General features: G+C 39.9%; 1 protein-coding gene across 9 annotated transcripts in view; it reads right to left on the bottom strand.

The window, feature by feature from the left end:
* The window catches only part of PHACTR4 (phosphatase and actin regulator 4), a 50,289-nt gene that overhangs the window by 22,763 nt on the left and 11,687 nt on the right, over positions 1-15,839 (bottom strand). For 2 of the 9 annotated variants that reach the window (XM_075195826.1, XM_075195827.1), the window contains exon 2: positions 14,417-14,485. The exons of 2 other annotated variants lie outside the window; for them this stretch is intronic. In XM_075195826.1, coding sequence (XP_075051927.1) covers positions 14,417-14,432 — 16 coding nt within the window. In that variant the 5' untranslated portion in view covers positions 14,433-14,485. Of the gene's footprint in view, positions 1-5,326; positions 5,614-14,405; positions 14,486-15,839 lie in introns of those variants that run through there. 5 more of the 9 variants (XM_075195824.1, XM_075195825.1, XM_075195830.1 and 2 more) reach the window with 4 other exon arrangements.

Here is a 15,839-nt window from a genome sequence, read left to right as displayed (position 1 = left end):
TTTAGGCTGGTCATTGGTGGCTATAATTTGCTGGCCATTGCAAATTTTGATATGCTAACAATTGCAGGAATATTTTTCTTGAGTTTGTATCCTGTGCAGAGAATGGATTGTTTACAAAAACACAACCAAAAGTTTCTGTAACTCTATAATCAAAAACCCGTTACAACACAATCCTCTAAAACACAAGTCGATTCAATAGGAAAAGGCATCTTGCAACATTCCTAATATATATGTTAAAAGTTGGCGCACATCAATTTCAGCCTTATGTACTGTATAGAAAATGCTTGCCTGAAAATTACACTTTTATGTCAATTCTTTGTAACTCTTGGAAAATTCCTGCAGCTGTACTTGTGAATTTTACTAGTGGCCCTTTCACATAAAGCATCCTACAGTTTAGGTTTAATACTACATGCTAGAAAAAATCTGCAGCCTGCATAAGGTCTAATTTGTGCATCTTCATAATAAAAACACAAATGCAATTAGCGATTTCAAATTTTTTGCTAAATAGTATACTTGTATCCATTTAAGAATTTGGGCAGCTCTACTTATTGTAAAGCTGCCTAACTACTTATTTTGCTCATATTATTGGACAATCAAGACTGAGTAAGAAGTTGGAATTGGGGAATCCAGAATGCAGGAGGGCTGTTCTATAAAAAACAAAACCCCAGAGAAGTAGGCCAGATCGGGAAAAGGGCATTGGAAAATGGTTGGCCCTGGTCAGGGACTTAAAGATTCAAAGATTAGAACTTTTGACCCCCAAATCTTGCCTCTAGCCAGAAGACAATCCTCCCCGTTCCACCTCCCTGAAGGTCTGCTGGGTAAGATCATTTACAGGCACCCTTTTAGAAATTAAGGTTGCTACTTAGACTTAGAAGAGTTGTTACATAGAAAGTAAAAAGGAAGTGTTTGTTTTGAAATATTGGAGCTGAACTCTTTAGAGTAGGTCTTGTGTACAAAAGAAACATCCACGTATGAGGACTTTAGGATACGGAGTCTTTTCCAGGAAGTTTAGCCCTCTTGCATCAATAGAGGGGATGTTAAATTTGTCTCTTACAGGCATTGGCAAGACATTGCTAATATATAACCAAAGAGGCCCAAACCACATTCATTTCTCAATTTTTGAGCAAAGCAGTTCTAGGCGCAGCTGAATTCCGCATCATGAAGGGGACATGGGGAGAATGATAGAGGAAGCAGACATGATTGGGAGGGAGGACAGCACATCTTTCATATAACTAAAGCATAGCAATAGCAAAAACAAACAAATTTGTGAAGCCCGATGCAGATCTGCCTTCACAAACAAACACCATGGTTTACATTGGGGGTGGCCAACACGCGACTCCTGAGCCGCATGCGGCTCTTTTGACTTGGAAATGCGGCTCCGATGCTGGCAGGGCAGATCAGACCCCTGAGAGTGCAGCTCCAATTTTCCATCGCCGACAGGGGCAGTTCGTTCCCCAGCCAGCACTTACTACCGGGTCATGTGACCTCTGCACAACACTGGGAGGTCAGTGTATAAGCACTCCATACAGGGAAGGAGGAGACAGTGGAGCGTGTTCTCCCTCCTTTCTTTTTCGTGGGTACAGCAGCTGTGTGAAAAGTAATGGGCATTGTGGCTGGATCACTTACAAATAACTTATGGTATAAATGTATTTAAAGGAAATGGCGCAGGACGCTTATTTATATAGTTGCAATGTACTGATTTTACTATATCGTGTGGCACTTTGTATAGGAAATGCATTAATTTCTGAGATTTTGAGTTCTGATGCAACAAGCATTTATTAAGGAAGTCTGTTGTGTAGCTTCGTGAGGAAGTCCTCATAAAGGCTAATTATATATTCATGTGAGTAACCAACAGGTCCTTTTTAGTCTAAATGCACCACAGGAGGTCATTACGGTTGTTCCCGAGTAGCCTTTTGTCCAGTGTGTGAACCTTTCTGAACATTGTAAACAGCAGATAAGTGTAATTTTTGTTAAGTATAAATTTCATTTAAATCCATGTTCTGGGAAACATATTGCATCCTGATACTATAAATAACTCAGACTTCTTGGGGCCAGCAAAGAGTTCAGGGGCTGGCTTACCCCCTGCGAGGCTGTGTCCAAAACTGTATAAAACAGCACTGGTTTGTACTGAAATGTAGCACTATTGTTCCTTCTGACTTTCTGATCACTACTAGTACCTTCAACCAGTGTGACCTGTCCTTATCAGAACACTGGAGCTAATAAACATCACTTGCTTCAAGAACCTGCAGCAGGTAAGAAGTTGTCAAAGCATTTCCTGTGACCTACACCCAAATTTAATTTGTTTCTGGCTGTTCTGAGGTTTGGACCCAGCTTTCCTAGTACCACCGCTCTGCCCACTATCCAGCAGCTCTGGCCAGTGTGATAGGCCAGTAAGTGATCAATCCACAAAAAACCTGATCTATAGGAAAAAGGTCAGTGGTACCATCCCAGGTGCATAAGCAAGGGGGTACACTAGCAGCGACAGTTACTCAGAAGGAACGCGGTTCTGGATGCCATTAAGGAGTCCAGTGGTGGCAGTATTGTAAGCCCCTCCTACAACAGCAAGGGCACAATTTGGATAAAGAAAGGGAATGGTGGCAAAGTAAGCCCAGCCGGTTCCAATATATAATGGTTTAAAAATGGTGAAATTAAACATGTACATTAAAAGAGTAATCTGATAAGTCTATGTCCAAGTGCATTAATTAAATATTGGACTGTAAACTATTAAGCTCAATATGGTTGGAAGCGGATGCCTGGTACCAGGCTCGGTATGAACAGAATAATATGGAGTGAATTTGCAGCGTGTACAAAGTTACACAATAGGACTGTTGGAATGCAAGGGAGTAATACGAAATAAACTAGCCTAATGCTATCTATATATGGTAGCGCTATACAAACAAACAACTATCCAGAGAACATTGAATAATTCACATTAGCCCCTGCACGATTGGCACTTACAGACTACCTATGATATTTACAGCAGTCAATGGCACAAACCAAAGATTCCAAAAGTTACATATCCCATTGGTACTTCCCAACAGACCCCTGTGACATATACATCAGCCAAAACATTAAAAACACCTGCCTAATATTGTGTAGTTCCCCCACGTGATGCCAAAACAACTCTGACCCATTGATGTATGGACTCCACAATACCTCTGAAGGTGTTCTGTGTTATTGGCACTAAACACATTAATAAGTTGCGAGGTGGGGTCTCCATGGCTTGGACTTGTTTTTCCAGCACATCCCACAGATGCTCAATCAGATTGACATCTGGGGAATTGGGTGGCCAAGTCAATACACACTGAAATATTTGTCATGTTCCTCAAACCATTCCTGAACAATTATTGCATTGTGACAGGGTACATTATTTTGCTGAAAGAGGCTACTGCTATCAGGGAATACTGTTGCCATGAAGGGATGTACTTGGTCTGCAACAATGCTAAGTTAGGTGGTACGTGTCAAAGTAACATCCATATGAATGCCAGAACCCAAGGCTTCCCAGCAGAACATTGCCCAGAGCACCACACTGCACTCACCGACTTGCCTTCTTACCACAGTGCATCCTGGTGCCATCTCTTCCCCAGGTAAATGACGCACACACCCGGCCAGACACACTATGTAAAACAAAAACGCGATCAGACCAGGTGACCATCTTCCATTGCTTCATGGTTCAGTTCTGGTGCACACGTGCCCATTGTAGGCACTTTGGGCGAGGGTCCAGCATGGGCATTCTGACCGGACTGCAGCTATGTAGCCCCATACGCAGCAAGCTGTGATGCACTGTGTGTTCTGACACTTTTATATCAGAGCCAGCATTTTGTGGTACAGTACCTCTTCTGTGGGATTGAACCAGGCTAGCCCATCTCTTTCCACACTCATCCATGAGCCTTCAACGCCCATGACCCCATCATCGGTTCACCGGTTGTCCTTCCTTGGACCACTTTTGGTAGGTACTAACCACTGCATAACAGGAGCACCCCACAAGACTGACGCTCTAACCCAGTGGTCTAGACTTCACAAATTGGCACTTGTTAAAGTAGTTCAGATCCTTATGCTTGCCGACTTTTACTGCTTCCAACACATCAACTTCAAGAACTGACTGTTCACTTACTGCCTGATATATCCCACCCCTTGACAGGTGCCATTTTAGTGAGATAATCAATGTTATTCACTTCACTTGTCAATGGTTTTAATGTTGTGGCTGATTGGTATGTAATATACCCCACAGTTATATATTTTGCCTTTAAAGTACTTGCAACAGTGAGGATATAGTGATCAGAGAAAATTATTTGCAATTTGGTATCTTTAACGCATGCAAAACAACATTGCTGTGGAGTGTAAATCACAGCAGGCAGTTTTTACCATTTTCTGCCAATGTGTTCAATAGGGTATGCTTGCAATGGCACTGTTGCCTTCCTGTGTAGTGGAAGCCTGTCACTATGCATTGCACAATACAGGGAGTGTACAGCACTTAATTAAGGGATTTAACCATGCAAGAGGGAGTCAATAGAGGAATATAATAGAATTAAATCGGGAAGACATAATCTATGGGTGTATATGTTGGGGATTGGCAATGCTGGTATCAAAAAGAGGGGGGGGGGATGACAATTTTCATTAAGACATAGGGAGATCAGAGAATTTGTGGAGCTCTTGGACATTTTAGAGTATTCTGGCCAGGAAAAGCTAACTTCAGGAACCATTCTTGTTTTTTTACTTTACTATTGACTGCATGTTAAGTATATTACTAAAATGTAATTAAGGGAACATAAAATATGCATAGTGAGCTAATTAAATTGATTCTACATAGTAGCTACACAAGAAGCACATTTTGTGTCATGACACAGGGAAAAAAAATCCAAAAACAAACCCTAACCTAATCCATCATCTACTAGCAAGCTGCAAGTTCTACAGGTTGGTAGATTTATGGATTAAAAAACAAAACAAATACAAAAAACAGAAAAACAAAAACTAAGCCTGCTGAGCACACTATATGAGCAATAACACACTAATTACCACTTTAAAAGCCACAGAAAGAGGAGCGAGTTATGCATGTGAACAGATGGTAATATATACATGAAAAATTTTAAACCTATTCAAATGACCAGAAGTACAAACTTTACAATGTATCCTTAATAGACACTGACCATTAATACACAATGCTAAAAACATATGCAAACACACATGTCGATGCTAACAATGTTACACATACAAGTGTAAGTTTCCTGCAACCTGCGAGAAATAGGACATGAATATTTTGTCTAGAATACATAACAGAAGTAGTTCTGTTCCACAGGATTAATCGTCCCCCATTTTTTATACTTACCCCTCAGGGCCGGGATCACAGGCCGAGAGAAAAACGTCTGCCCCATTGACACCCACAGTACACGCTCTTAAGTGTGCCAAAGGATCTCACTGTATATTAAATGCCCCCTGGAGGAAGGGGGCAGATAGAGACACACAAGTGGGGCTTCTTTTATACAGAGTAAAGCACTCAACCGAGACACACATACACTGGGAATATAACACCACTGCCGCCCTCTTAACTCTTTCCACACCCTTTCCCTGCAAACAAACAGGATTAACAGGATCCCGGACGTAATGATCACTTATGCCTTCAACAGAAACAATAACAGCTAGATTGCTAGAGGAGATTCTACAATCTGAGGGAGGACTTACATTCTTATAAAACATCTGGGGAGTTGCTAAATTTAAAGAATGACTTTAACGCCTCCATGTGAAACCTGCATATATTTTCTGCATTCTTACAGACACTCCCCACAATGCTCTCTATTTCCTTTAACTCCTCCAGTCTGTGTTCTGCTCCTTAGGACATATAACTGCTTGCTTTAAATCATCCTCTTTCGATATAACGGCTCACTAGAACTCTTCCTTTCTCCTTACTGCTCCCTACAACTTAACTCCTACACCTCCACCTGTCTCTCCATTTAGATGTTCCATATAACTCTTTCTCTAACTCCAGGTATGGTAAGGTAACAGGAAAAGAATGATATAGTCCATCGGTTCCCAAAGTATGTGCCGCGGCTCCCAGGGGTGCCGTGGCCAGGGGACAAAAACAAACAAACAAAAAAAAACACTTACCAATCCGCACGGCGCCTGGGACCCAGCATCCTCCTCCCTCCTAGCGTGACGTCATCATGCCTGACATTCAGTGAGAAGCGGCAGGAGAGAGGAGGATGTTGGGTCTGTGCGGATTGGTAAGAAGATAGAAGCGTGGACGAAGAGGGGCAGGCAGACAGTGCGTGGACGAAGAGGGGCAGTGCGAAAGTGAAGGGGCGCAGTGCAAAAGTGAAGGGGCGCAGTGTGATGATTTTTGGACATGCTCTTTTATTTTGTTTGATCTTAATCCTTTTATTAGCTGTAAATTATTCTTTGACATAAATATAATTGAAAAAAAATATATAAAAATATTATTTTCCCTTGTATTTATGTATATTATATTTGGAAACAACTTACTAAGTATTTCTGTCATGACCTAAATAATACTTATGTCATTTTAACTCAAATACTTCAAAATAATTACCGAGCAGTCCCGTTTTTTGAGGGGTGCCTTGAAAAAATTATGGAGACTAAGGGTGCCACGAACTGAAAAAGTTTGGGAACCGCTGATATAGCCTATAGCACAGCAGTACTACCATAAACTATTTGACAAGAAATGCAGAGGCAGCAACTCATCAGTTGGTGTAAAACGCTGTATTTTAAATACACATCTTCTACCAGCACATGATAGTTAAGGGAAATACTACCTGGCAAAAGGGGTTCCCAATGACTCAACAAGTGATTCAGTGCTTACCCCTCCCTCAGTGACAACATCCTATGTTCTCATGGTATGAGCCATTCTTCCCAAGTACTACACCTTATTTTTCCTATAATACACATGTAAAGACAAAAATCTCTGCTCACACAGTGTACATGCAACATGGGAACCTTCCCATTTCCTCACTGTGATTTTCAGTGGAAGCCTATAAACAAAAGAATAAAAAAGCAACAACATAACTTATATAGTTTAACTCAAATAGACAGCTGTGTGTAACATTTATGTTTAGTGATATACTTCTTGTATGAATTTTTACTTACTAATTATGACTGCCTATTAATCATTTTCAGTCTTTAGTAACCTGTAGCCTCATTTCAGGGCTGCTGAAAAATTAGAATAAATCCACTTCATTTACTTTCACTTGTGGTTATATTAGAGAGGTTTGTGGAGAACAGGTTGCTAATAATCGTAAAACGGTTAAGGATACACAGTTTTACACATTGACACGGAACTGAACAGATCCCGAGAATATGCAGTGATATAACTGGTGCCCGATCCAGCGTGCCCTCTTTCTCCCCCTGCACTAGTGTTGAGCCCCTTAACCACTGGCATCAAAATACATGCCTGCTCCATTAACTTAAGGGTATGGAGTCATTAAGTTATGAGAAAAGTTTAAGCCAGTTTAGACATGTTTACTTTAGAAAAGAGGCGTCTAAGAGGAGATATGATTACTATGTACAAATACATTAGGGGGTCAATACAGAGATCTTTCATGGGAACTTTTTATTCCAAGGACTATAACACAGGACATGTGGTCACTCCCTAAGGTTAGAGGAGAGGAAGTTTCACAACCAGCAAAGGAAGGCGTTCTTTACAGTAAGGGCAGCCAAGATATGAAATTCACTGCCAGGGAAGCATGTGATGGCAGATTCAATAGATATGTTTAAACATTTTTATTTTTTTACACTATTTTTTTTGCGGAAAACTGTATCCAGGGATATGACCATTAATACAATGAAGGATAGTAGTGGATATAGGGGGAAAAAAAATAAAAATAGGACTGCAATATTGGGTCTGGAGGGATTTGTCCTGATTAAAACAGACTGGCGGTTGCTTACTCTGGATCAATTTCAAATATACCGTAATTGAGGGATCACAGGAGATCCAAAATAGGTTGAACTTGATGGACTGGTGTCTTTTTTCAACCTCCTTAACTATGCTACACATTGTGAACACATTGGGATTAATTGAGTATCTTCTACAGACTCCCTCTCAGCCAGCCATAGGTGTAGGCACTCATTAACCACCATAAGTTTAATGCAAAGTGTTTTTGGCATGCAGTGCCACGGGAGTTTAATGCAACACTAGTGGATAATGAGCATTATGTGCATCAAATATAGGGCTTAAATTCTTGAGTTCTTCAACCAAAGTCCCTGATAGGGAGAGTTCTCACGGTGGTAGAAATGTAAAGTTACTAGTGAATGCTACAGGGCTGCAAAATCCGCAACATAGCATACACACATGTACAGATAGCTGCAAAAATACATCAGTGCCACAGAGAATGGATTACATAATTTTAAGAGGGTGGAAAGAGAATCTTTTTGTAAACACCTTTAAATTCTGGGTGGGCAGGCGTGCGATCCATATCCGGCATGCCTCTCTGCAGTAACAGATTATGTGAAATAGTGAGCTAATGCTAGCGGTCATGTGAGAATGCAATAAATCTCTATCATTCAGTCAAGTTCTAGTTATGGCAATGAGTTCACCTGAAGCTTATATGCAGAAATACAGTTCATGCATTGTGTAAAATACTGATATTGAACTTAACTATGTTAATAATCATAACTATCATAGTAATAACCTTTATGCTTTATGTTCAGTTTCATGATTCCTCCCTTATAAATATGTTAAAAAGGTCATTTTAGACAGTCAGAGACCCTCAAACTATTCTTTTGGGCATGTTCAGATCACAGACACCCCTTGTGAACTAGGTGTCACGTCATAAAATTACTATATAATATAGCTGTGTCAAAACAGTACAAAAGTCATGTGAAAACTGCAATGAAATTGCGCATTTGCACAAGTAGGACAGTTGCTATTGATAGTTACTGACAACACACTTAATGGATAATCCCTGCATACATTGAGAAAAAAACGTTTCTGTGAGAGGGGAGCCTCAGTGTACCTGTTCCATCAGCACAGGCATATACCTGCAACTACTAAATTGCTCAAAAGTTCTTCCCAAAACAAATTCTTATTCTCTGGTAGAGAGAGAACTTATGCAGTTAAGTACGACATAGTTTTTATATATCTATTTCCCCAGCGGTTGAAGTGAATATTTAGAAGTGGTGGTATGGAATGCCCACATTTTTAGGGAAAGCAAAAGAGACTATTAAACATGTCCTAAGAAAACAACAAAGTTTATCTGCACTCCCTACTAATCCATTAAATTAACCATCAAGATAATTTGAATTCATTTTAAATGAATTGTTCAACAGAATAGCAAAGTCCAGTCTCAAAATAACAGAAAATGTATTACGTAAATACACGCAAGAATTGAGAAAATGCAAACAAAATCATCAGACTCAGCTACACTAGTAATACCATAAATATTATAAGCTGCTGTATAAATAGACAAAATTAATATATCCTTAAGAAGTAAAGATAAGACACCTAAATAACAATTACTTACTAAAGTGTTCTATGACAACATAAATTATAAAATGTTCTGATAACAGTATTTAGTTCAGGCCTAGTTCATGTATCAGTACTTCACCAAATAATAAGGTTCAGAGAAGAATCCCCCATATATAGACTTGTAACAGTGCAATATGCAAATCATTCAGAGGGATCAGACATATCCCCAGTGCAGGGGCAACAGAAGCAGAGTAGCAATCCAGTCATTAGCTCGTTCCCCATATTCAGCTGCACAATCAAGCAGTCAGAACTATTGCCGAATTTCAAGGACTGTGAACAAAATCCTGGTGCAGAATTGTAATAGTGTGCAATATGCACAAATTACTACAGCTGGATAAAACACACTGGGCCCGAGTCATTAAGACAAAAAAGGAGTAAATGTTCTCTGGGACAAACCATGTTACAATTTAAGGGGTGCAAATAAGTTTATTATTTTGCACATAAGTTAGATACTGGCTGTTTTTTCATCTATCACACACATACTTTATAGCTTTATTATTAAACTGAAAATGAAAGTTGATCTAGGACATGAATAAATCTGTCCTAACATTTTAAATTTACCTCCCCCTCCAATGCAACATGGTTTTGCCCAAGTGCAAATGTTACTCATTTTTATGCTTTGCGCTCCTTAATGACTCAGACCCACTGACAGAGCAGAATGTTTGTTCTTGGTAGTTTATACCCCATTCATACTTCCTGCAAAACCCGGGTTTATGCTAGGGAAAGCCCAGACGACTCTGGTTTAGGCAAAGTATGAATGGTGCTAGTGAAAAAATCACGGGTCTGAAAACCCGGGATTTAGACCCGAGAATTTTTGTGGGGTAATTACCGTGTCGGCCCTGGTTAGCCTGCGGTATGAATGGTGAGACCTGGGTTTTTCAACCTGGTTCTCACATAAAGCAGCTGATTGGGTGTCTGGGACACTGGCCCTGAGAAAAACTCTCCTCCTGTGCATATACAGATGCTGAGTATTCTCCCTTCTCCTCCTGAAATGACACTGTGCAGCTGCATCAAGCTCTCATTTGCTGTATAAAACAGCAAATAAAACGCAATAAAACAGGAACGCTGGGCTACCCAATAGTGACATGTCGGCCACGATTAAAGCAATGCTGTGGAGCAGTCACCACCCACTTTGACCTCATCTTTGTGTGCACAAATAGTATTCCCCTTTAAATGACCTCAGTATTTTTCAGTCAATGAAAGCTCCTCTTGTGATGACTCACACTTATTCACTTATATACCAGGGCATACCTGTGTTCAGTATGAATGGGGTTGACCCGGGAAATTTCCAGGTCCAAGGTGCAGTGTGAACGGGTTCTCTGAGCTGGGACGCTCTGTGCCTCAGCAAAAACTCTGCTTGAAAAACCCGGGAAATTGCAGGGGCGGCAGTATGAAAGCCGTATTATTCAATTAATAGTGTGCTCTCTTGCACACTACCTACTACTGATCTAAGACCATTTAAGAGTTTGCTTTGTAACAGTTGCAAATTTTACTCTTTTGAAAAAGGATACTTAATGATCGAAATATTTCCCTAGGATCATAATGCCATTAAACTGTATAAATAACATTTAATAAAATGTAAACAATGTACTTTAGTTCTACTTTAAATACAGAATTCTATATAAGGCAGTTAAAGATGGAGGCTCTTAGAAGTTACTGGAGAAAATGAAAGAACACAATGACTTGCATGTAATTAGCAAACACTTACGCTGGGTACACTACAGAAAATTGCTGCAGATGCTATTTCTGTACGATTTTACCAACGACTGAAGGTCCCAATGAGCGTGCAGATTTATGTGTACACACCTACACAATTAACCTTCAGATCTGTGATCTTCATCTGTCATAATCTGCTGAAAAGATCATGACTCTGTACTCACAACCAGCGGTGTAGGCAGATCTCCATAGAGTGTACATAGACACTTCCACATTTGCCCAACATCGCTACATCATTGATCTTGATTTTTAGGAAGTTTATAAAACCAATCAATACGATATGCTTTGGTGAGATAAAACATTATCATCATGGGAGCATTCACACTAATGCAATATAAGCCCAAACAGTCGTTTATCGTGAGATTGGCACGAAAATAGTTTGAAAAACCTGTAATGTGTACCCAGCTTTACTCCACATTTTTAAACCCATTCAGTGCAAAGACAAGTGTGACTCGTCCTCATCATATACCTCAAAAATTCAAGCCAAAGTCCCACTTTGCAGGAGTTCAAACGAGGGGGGGAGGAAAGTTTAAAAAAACAAACAAAACCTTGCAAAACCCCCCAAAGCTAGTTACTGTTGGCGGAGTGGAGAAGGAGGTGGGAATGGACGACATCATCAAGTCCTGCCCCTCCTAGCCACTACACTGCACAGCCAGGGGGGTGGCTTATGTCCCCAATCCTGGCACCAACAGACTGGGCAGCCCCCTCTTTCAAATGATGTGGCCCCTGAGAAGTGTGATCACCAGAGAATAATCCTACACTGCAGAAATCATTAAGTCCAGGAATGGAGATGGACCTGGCTTCAATAAATTCAGGGGCATCATTTGAAAGAGTGGCCCCTCTTGCAGTTATTCTTTGGTGATCCCCAGAAAATTACCCTTTACACTGCAGTAAACATTAAGGAGCCTAGGAAATGGGAGGGGGTTTGTAACACCTACTGGCTCCAAGATACTATGAAGATCCCTCATTTGAAATAAGATAGTTCCCAGTCCCCTCTTTCAAATGATGTGACCTCTTAGTAGTTACTGTCTAGTGATCACCAGATAACAACTGAACACTACAGAATGCGTTAAGGAATTTAGAGATTTAAAGAAATGGAAGGGGGACGACAATCGTACGCCCAGATCTCATTTATCCTGGCTTCAATAAACACAGTAATATCCTCATTTCATGCAGCAGGTTTTACAGTTTTCAAAATAGTGTGCCTTGTTAGGCTACCATATTATTCCTGCACACTGCATTTCATTAAAGATGGTGCAAACTAGCAATAAAACAAAATTCAAAACAAGGTCTAATTTGTGGGAGTACTGCATAAACAAATTACCGATACGGATGTTGGAATGCAACATCCAGGGTCAGAAGAATGAGTGGATGTTAGCAAAGTGAAACAGGATTGCTTGGCAAGTGAAAGGGCAATGTTACAAGAGAAAAAGATGAATGTATAGTGAAGGTAGTAGTTGGAGTGAGATTTCCTCCAGCAGCGCTAAGCAGCATGGAAGCAATTTTGCAGGAAGCAAGTCTGTTTGGTGTGCCATGGCGGAGGTTTGGATCTTTGGAAACTGAATCTGCCTTGCCTATAGTTGCAAGGAGTGTGCTGTTGTTGAAAGAGGCATCCAGATCACAGTATAGCAGTTATAGGAGAAAAGGAGTAGTTTGAGTGAACATGAGAAGTGGATTGAATCAAGAGCATTTAGGTGTCACTGTGTGGATTTGACTGCAGGGAGTAGTATGAGGTAAGGTGAGGCAGAAGGAAAGTGGCAAGGAGGAGGTGAAGAAGCTAGTCATGGAGAAGCCACGATCAAGCAAGTGTCCATCATGTGGGTGGGAAATTAAGTCCATGGGGAGAGTCCAAAGGAGGAAGTGAAAGAAGCTTTGTGGTAGCAGAGACCATGGGAATGTTAAAATCACATAGTAGAGTAGGTAGGTGACAGGGTAGGAAATATGTGAGCAGGGCAGCAAAGTGGTCAAGAAATTGGAAGTCTGAACCTGGGAAGTGATAAATGACAGCAACACAAAGGTGACTTTAGACAGACATCTAAAATGTATCCTAAAATAAAAGGCCAATACTTACACAGAACACATATTCCAAGAGATCAAACTACCTTGTCTCACTCTCTCCGGCATTAACATTTTGCAATTATTAAAAGATTAACAAGGGCTTCTGTAAGGGATCATATCCACTTGTGCTTTCAAGACAAGTAAATGGATCTGACACTAGAAACAATTGTAAGCTTTACTATACCCAGTGCCGTTCTCACTTGCACTGCTTATCCTATGGTTTGTATTTACTGTGGGTAAATGCATCGGGAATGCCTACAATAGTCTTTTAATGCTAGTAAAAACATGTTAAACGCAGAATAATTTGATATTCACTTTTTGTAGCATTAAACAGGAAGTGAAACACCAATTGGTATGTGTTCTTTAAGTTATCTGTCAAAGAGTTATGTGACAGTGCCATATCTGAGGGACCACAAAAGCATTTCCAGATTCTCAAACATGCTATATACACATATCACAATGTTATACTTTACCCATATACAGCATGTACAGTACATTCTACCATAATCTATCAGCATGTCACAGCCACACCACTTAGAAAAAAAACCCAAGACATTTATATTAATATAAAATTGAAATGAACTACTGGACAGTGAGGGAATTAATTTCATTGCAGAAGAAGCGTAAGAAAAGAATCAAGAAGGGATTCTTAATTTAGCCCTGCATAACCAGGGCTTTGTCACAGCAGCAGAGGCAGTGGTGAGATATGTCCGCAGTTGTGGTGCTCTACATTGCAGGAAGGCATGAATGGCAAGAAAGAAACAGTAAACAGTGGTAACAGTAAACAGGGGTGCAACTCAGCATTTTACAAGGGAAGATGGAAAGGGCTGGATGAGGATTAACACTTGTTAAGTATGACCCCTCTGCATTCATACATTTGATTTGGCTTTGCTATCAAGCATTCAGCTGCCTGTCCTGTACGCTAGCTTGTTTTTTGATGCTTCTGCTGCCCTACAGGTTTCCTTGGCTTACCAGGTTTACAATAAAAAAAAAACAAAAAACAAAAAAAAAAACCAGACAGACCTTTTTAGGATACATTCCTAGCTAGAAATGTTGTCTCTCTTTTTAAGTACTATACAATATGTGAATGGTTGGCAATTGAGAATATTGTTTCAGAAAGCTTTGAAATCAAGTGCTTCACTTTGGCATGGCACACCTAGAACTCACCGCTCCTGTCTTCCATCACAGGGGCGCGAGGGGGGAAGAGGCACTGTAAGGGACTGCTCCGTGGGGGTCCTGAGAAAAGAAAAGGACAGTGAGTAATGCACAATACGGCACTATACACTACTCCATAGAAAGCCCGGCAACATGGAAGGCAGCAACCTGCGAGTAGACAAAAAATATGTAAACAAATAATGACAGAAGTCAATAATTAAGTGCAATTATAGAGGTCTAAAGAAAATTACCCTATAAAACTGTAAATGTTAATAACATTGTCAGTCTCCAGGCATTTCTTAAGACATACTAGACAGCAATATACAGAAAGCTGCAAGTGAAAGTGTCATTGTTAATGTGATTTCATCCTTTAAAAATGGGCTATAAATTTTCACTAAAATGAAACGATTACAATAATGTCCCAGACAGTGCAATCCACGATATTGTTGCCCACCAAATCCACATGCAAACTACAATCTCTCAGACACAGCCTTATTAAAAAACATATAATTGTTATGTATGTTTTCAATAAGGTTGGGGGTCAATAAAGAAACCTTGGAGGTCAACATTCGGCTGCTAACTGCAAGCAGATTGCTGAGAATAATTATGTATATTTGGTATTACTTTGCTTTTACAACTAGTCATCATCATTTGCTGCTAGTACATGAGCATCATACTGCAGTCCTGCAACCATTAAAGCAAAACCTTTCTACTTAGACCGAGGATAGGCCTTTATCTTTTAAGTGCATTTCATAAAGAAAAAGGGAGAACTACAGGGAAGGCGTGTTATACTAGCCAACAAGAAATTCAGTTAAATATTTAGAATATTGAGTGCAAGTCTAGGCCTGCATACAGATAAGTAAATCACTGCACTCCGCTCTCCACCAACTAATCCAGATGTTGACAAAACCAGCAAAATATGAGGCAACATAACCTATATAAAATATTTTAAAAACTGCAAAATGTTCCTTCATCCAGATATACTGTTCCGTTTCTTGATATTTTGTCTTCTTTTCAAAAAGCATTTAAAATATGCAGGTGTATTTTTGTTACTTCTATGGAGCCATTCAATGTAAGCAACATTAACCTGATTACATACAAGTGTGATTTAAATAAATATACTGGAAGTTACAGAAAATATTCAAAGATGCACTAAGGTATTGTTTAAAGCATAGTGGCAAATTCATGTTTACAGTTTTCTATATAGAATTTATCAGATGGCATTATCCTGGATCTAGCAGAGCTGAAGAGATGGTGCGCTTTAATAACTGCAGCAGTGCTCTACTGCAACTTCCTGATCATGAAGAAATGATTAAGCATGTCTCTCTCATTTGAATTTCTGTTTTTAAATACATTGTATGCATAGTGACATCACAGCACCAATATAAAATGCTCACACAGGTCAGGAAACAGGTTAACGCACAACTGACTGTTC

The sequence above is a fragment of the Mixophyes fleayi genome, chromosome 2 (genome assembly GCF_038048845.1).
Source record: "Mixophyes fleayi isolate aMixFle1 chromosome 2, aMixFle1.hap1, whole genome shotgun sequence".
NCBI lineage: Eukaryota > Metazoa > Chordata > Amphibia > Anura > Limnodynastidae > Mixophyes > Mixophyes fleayi.
This window is presented reverse-complemented; position numbering and strand designations above follow the sequence as displayed.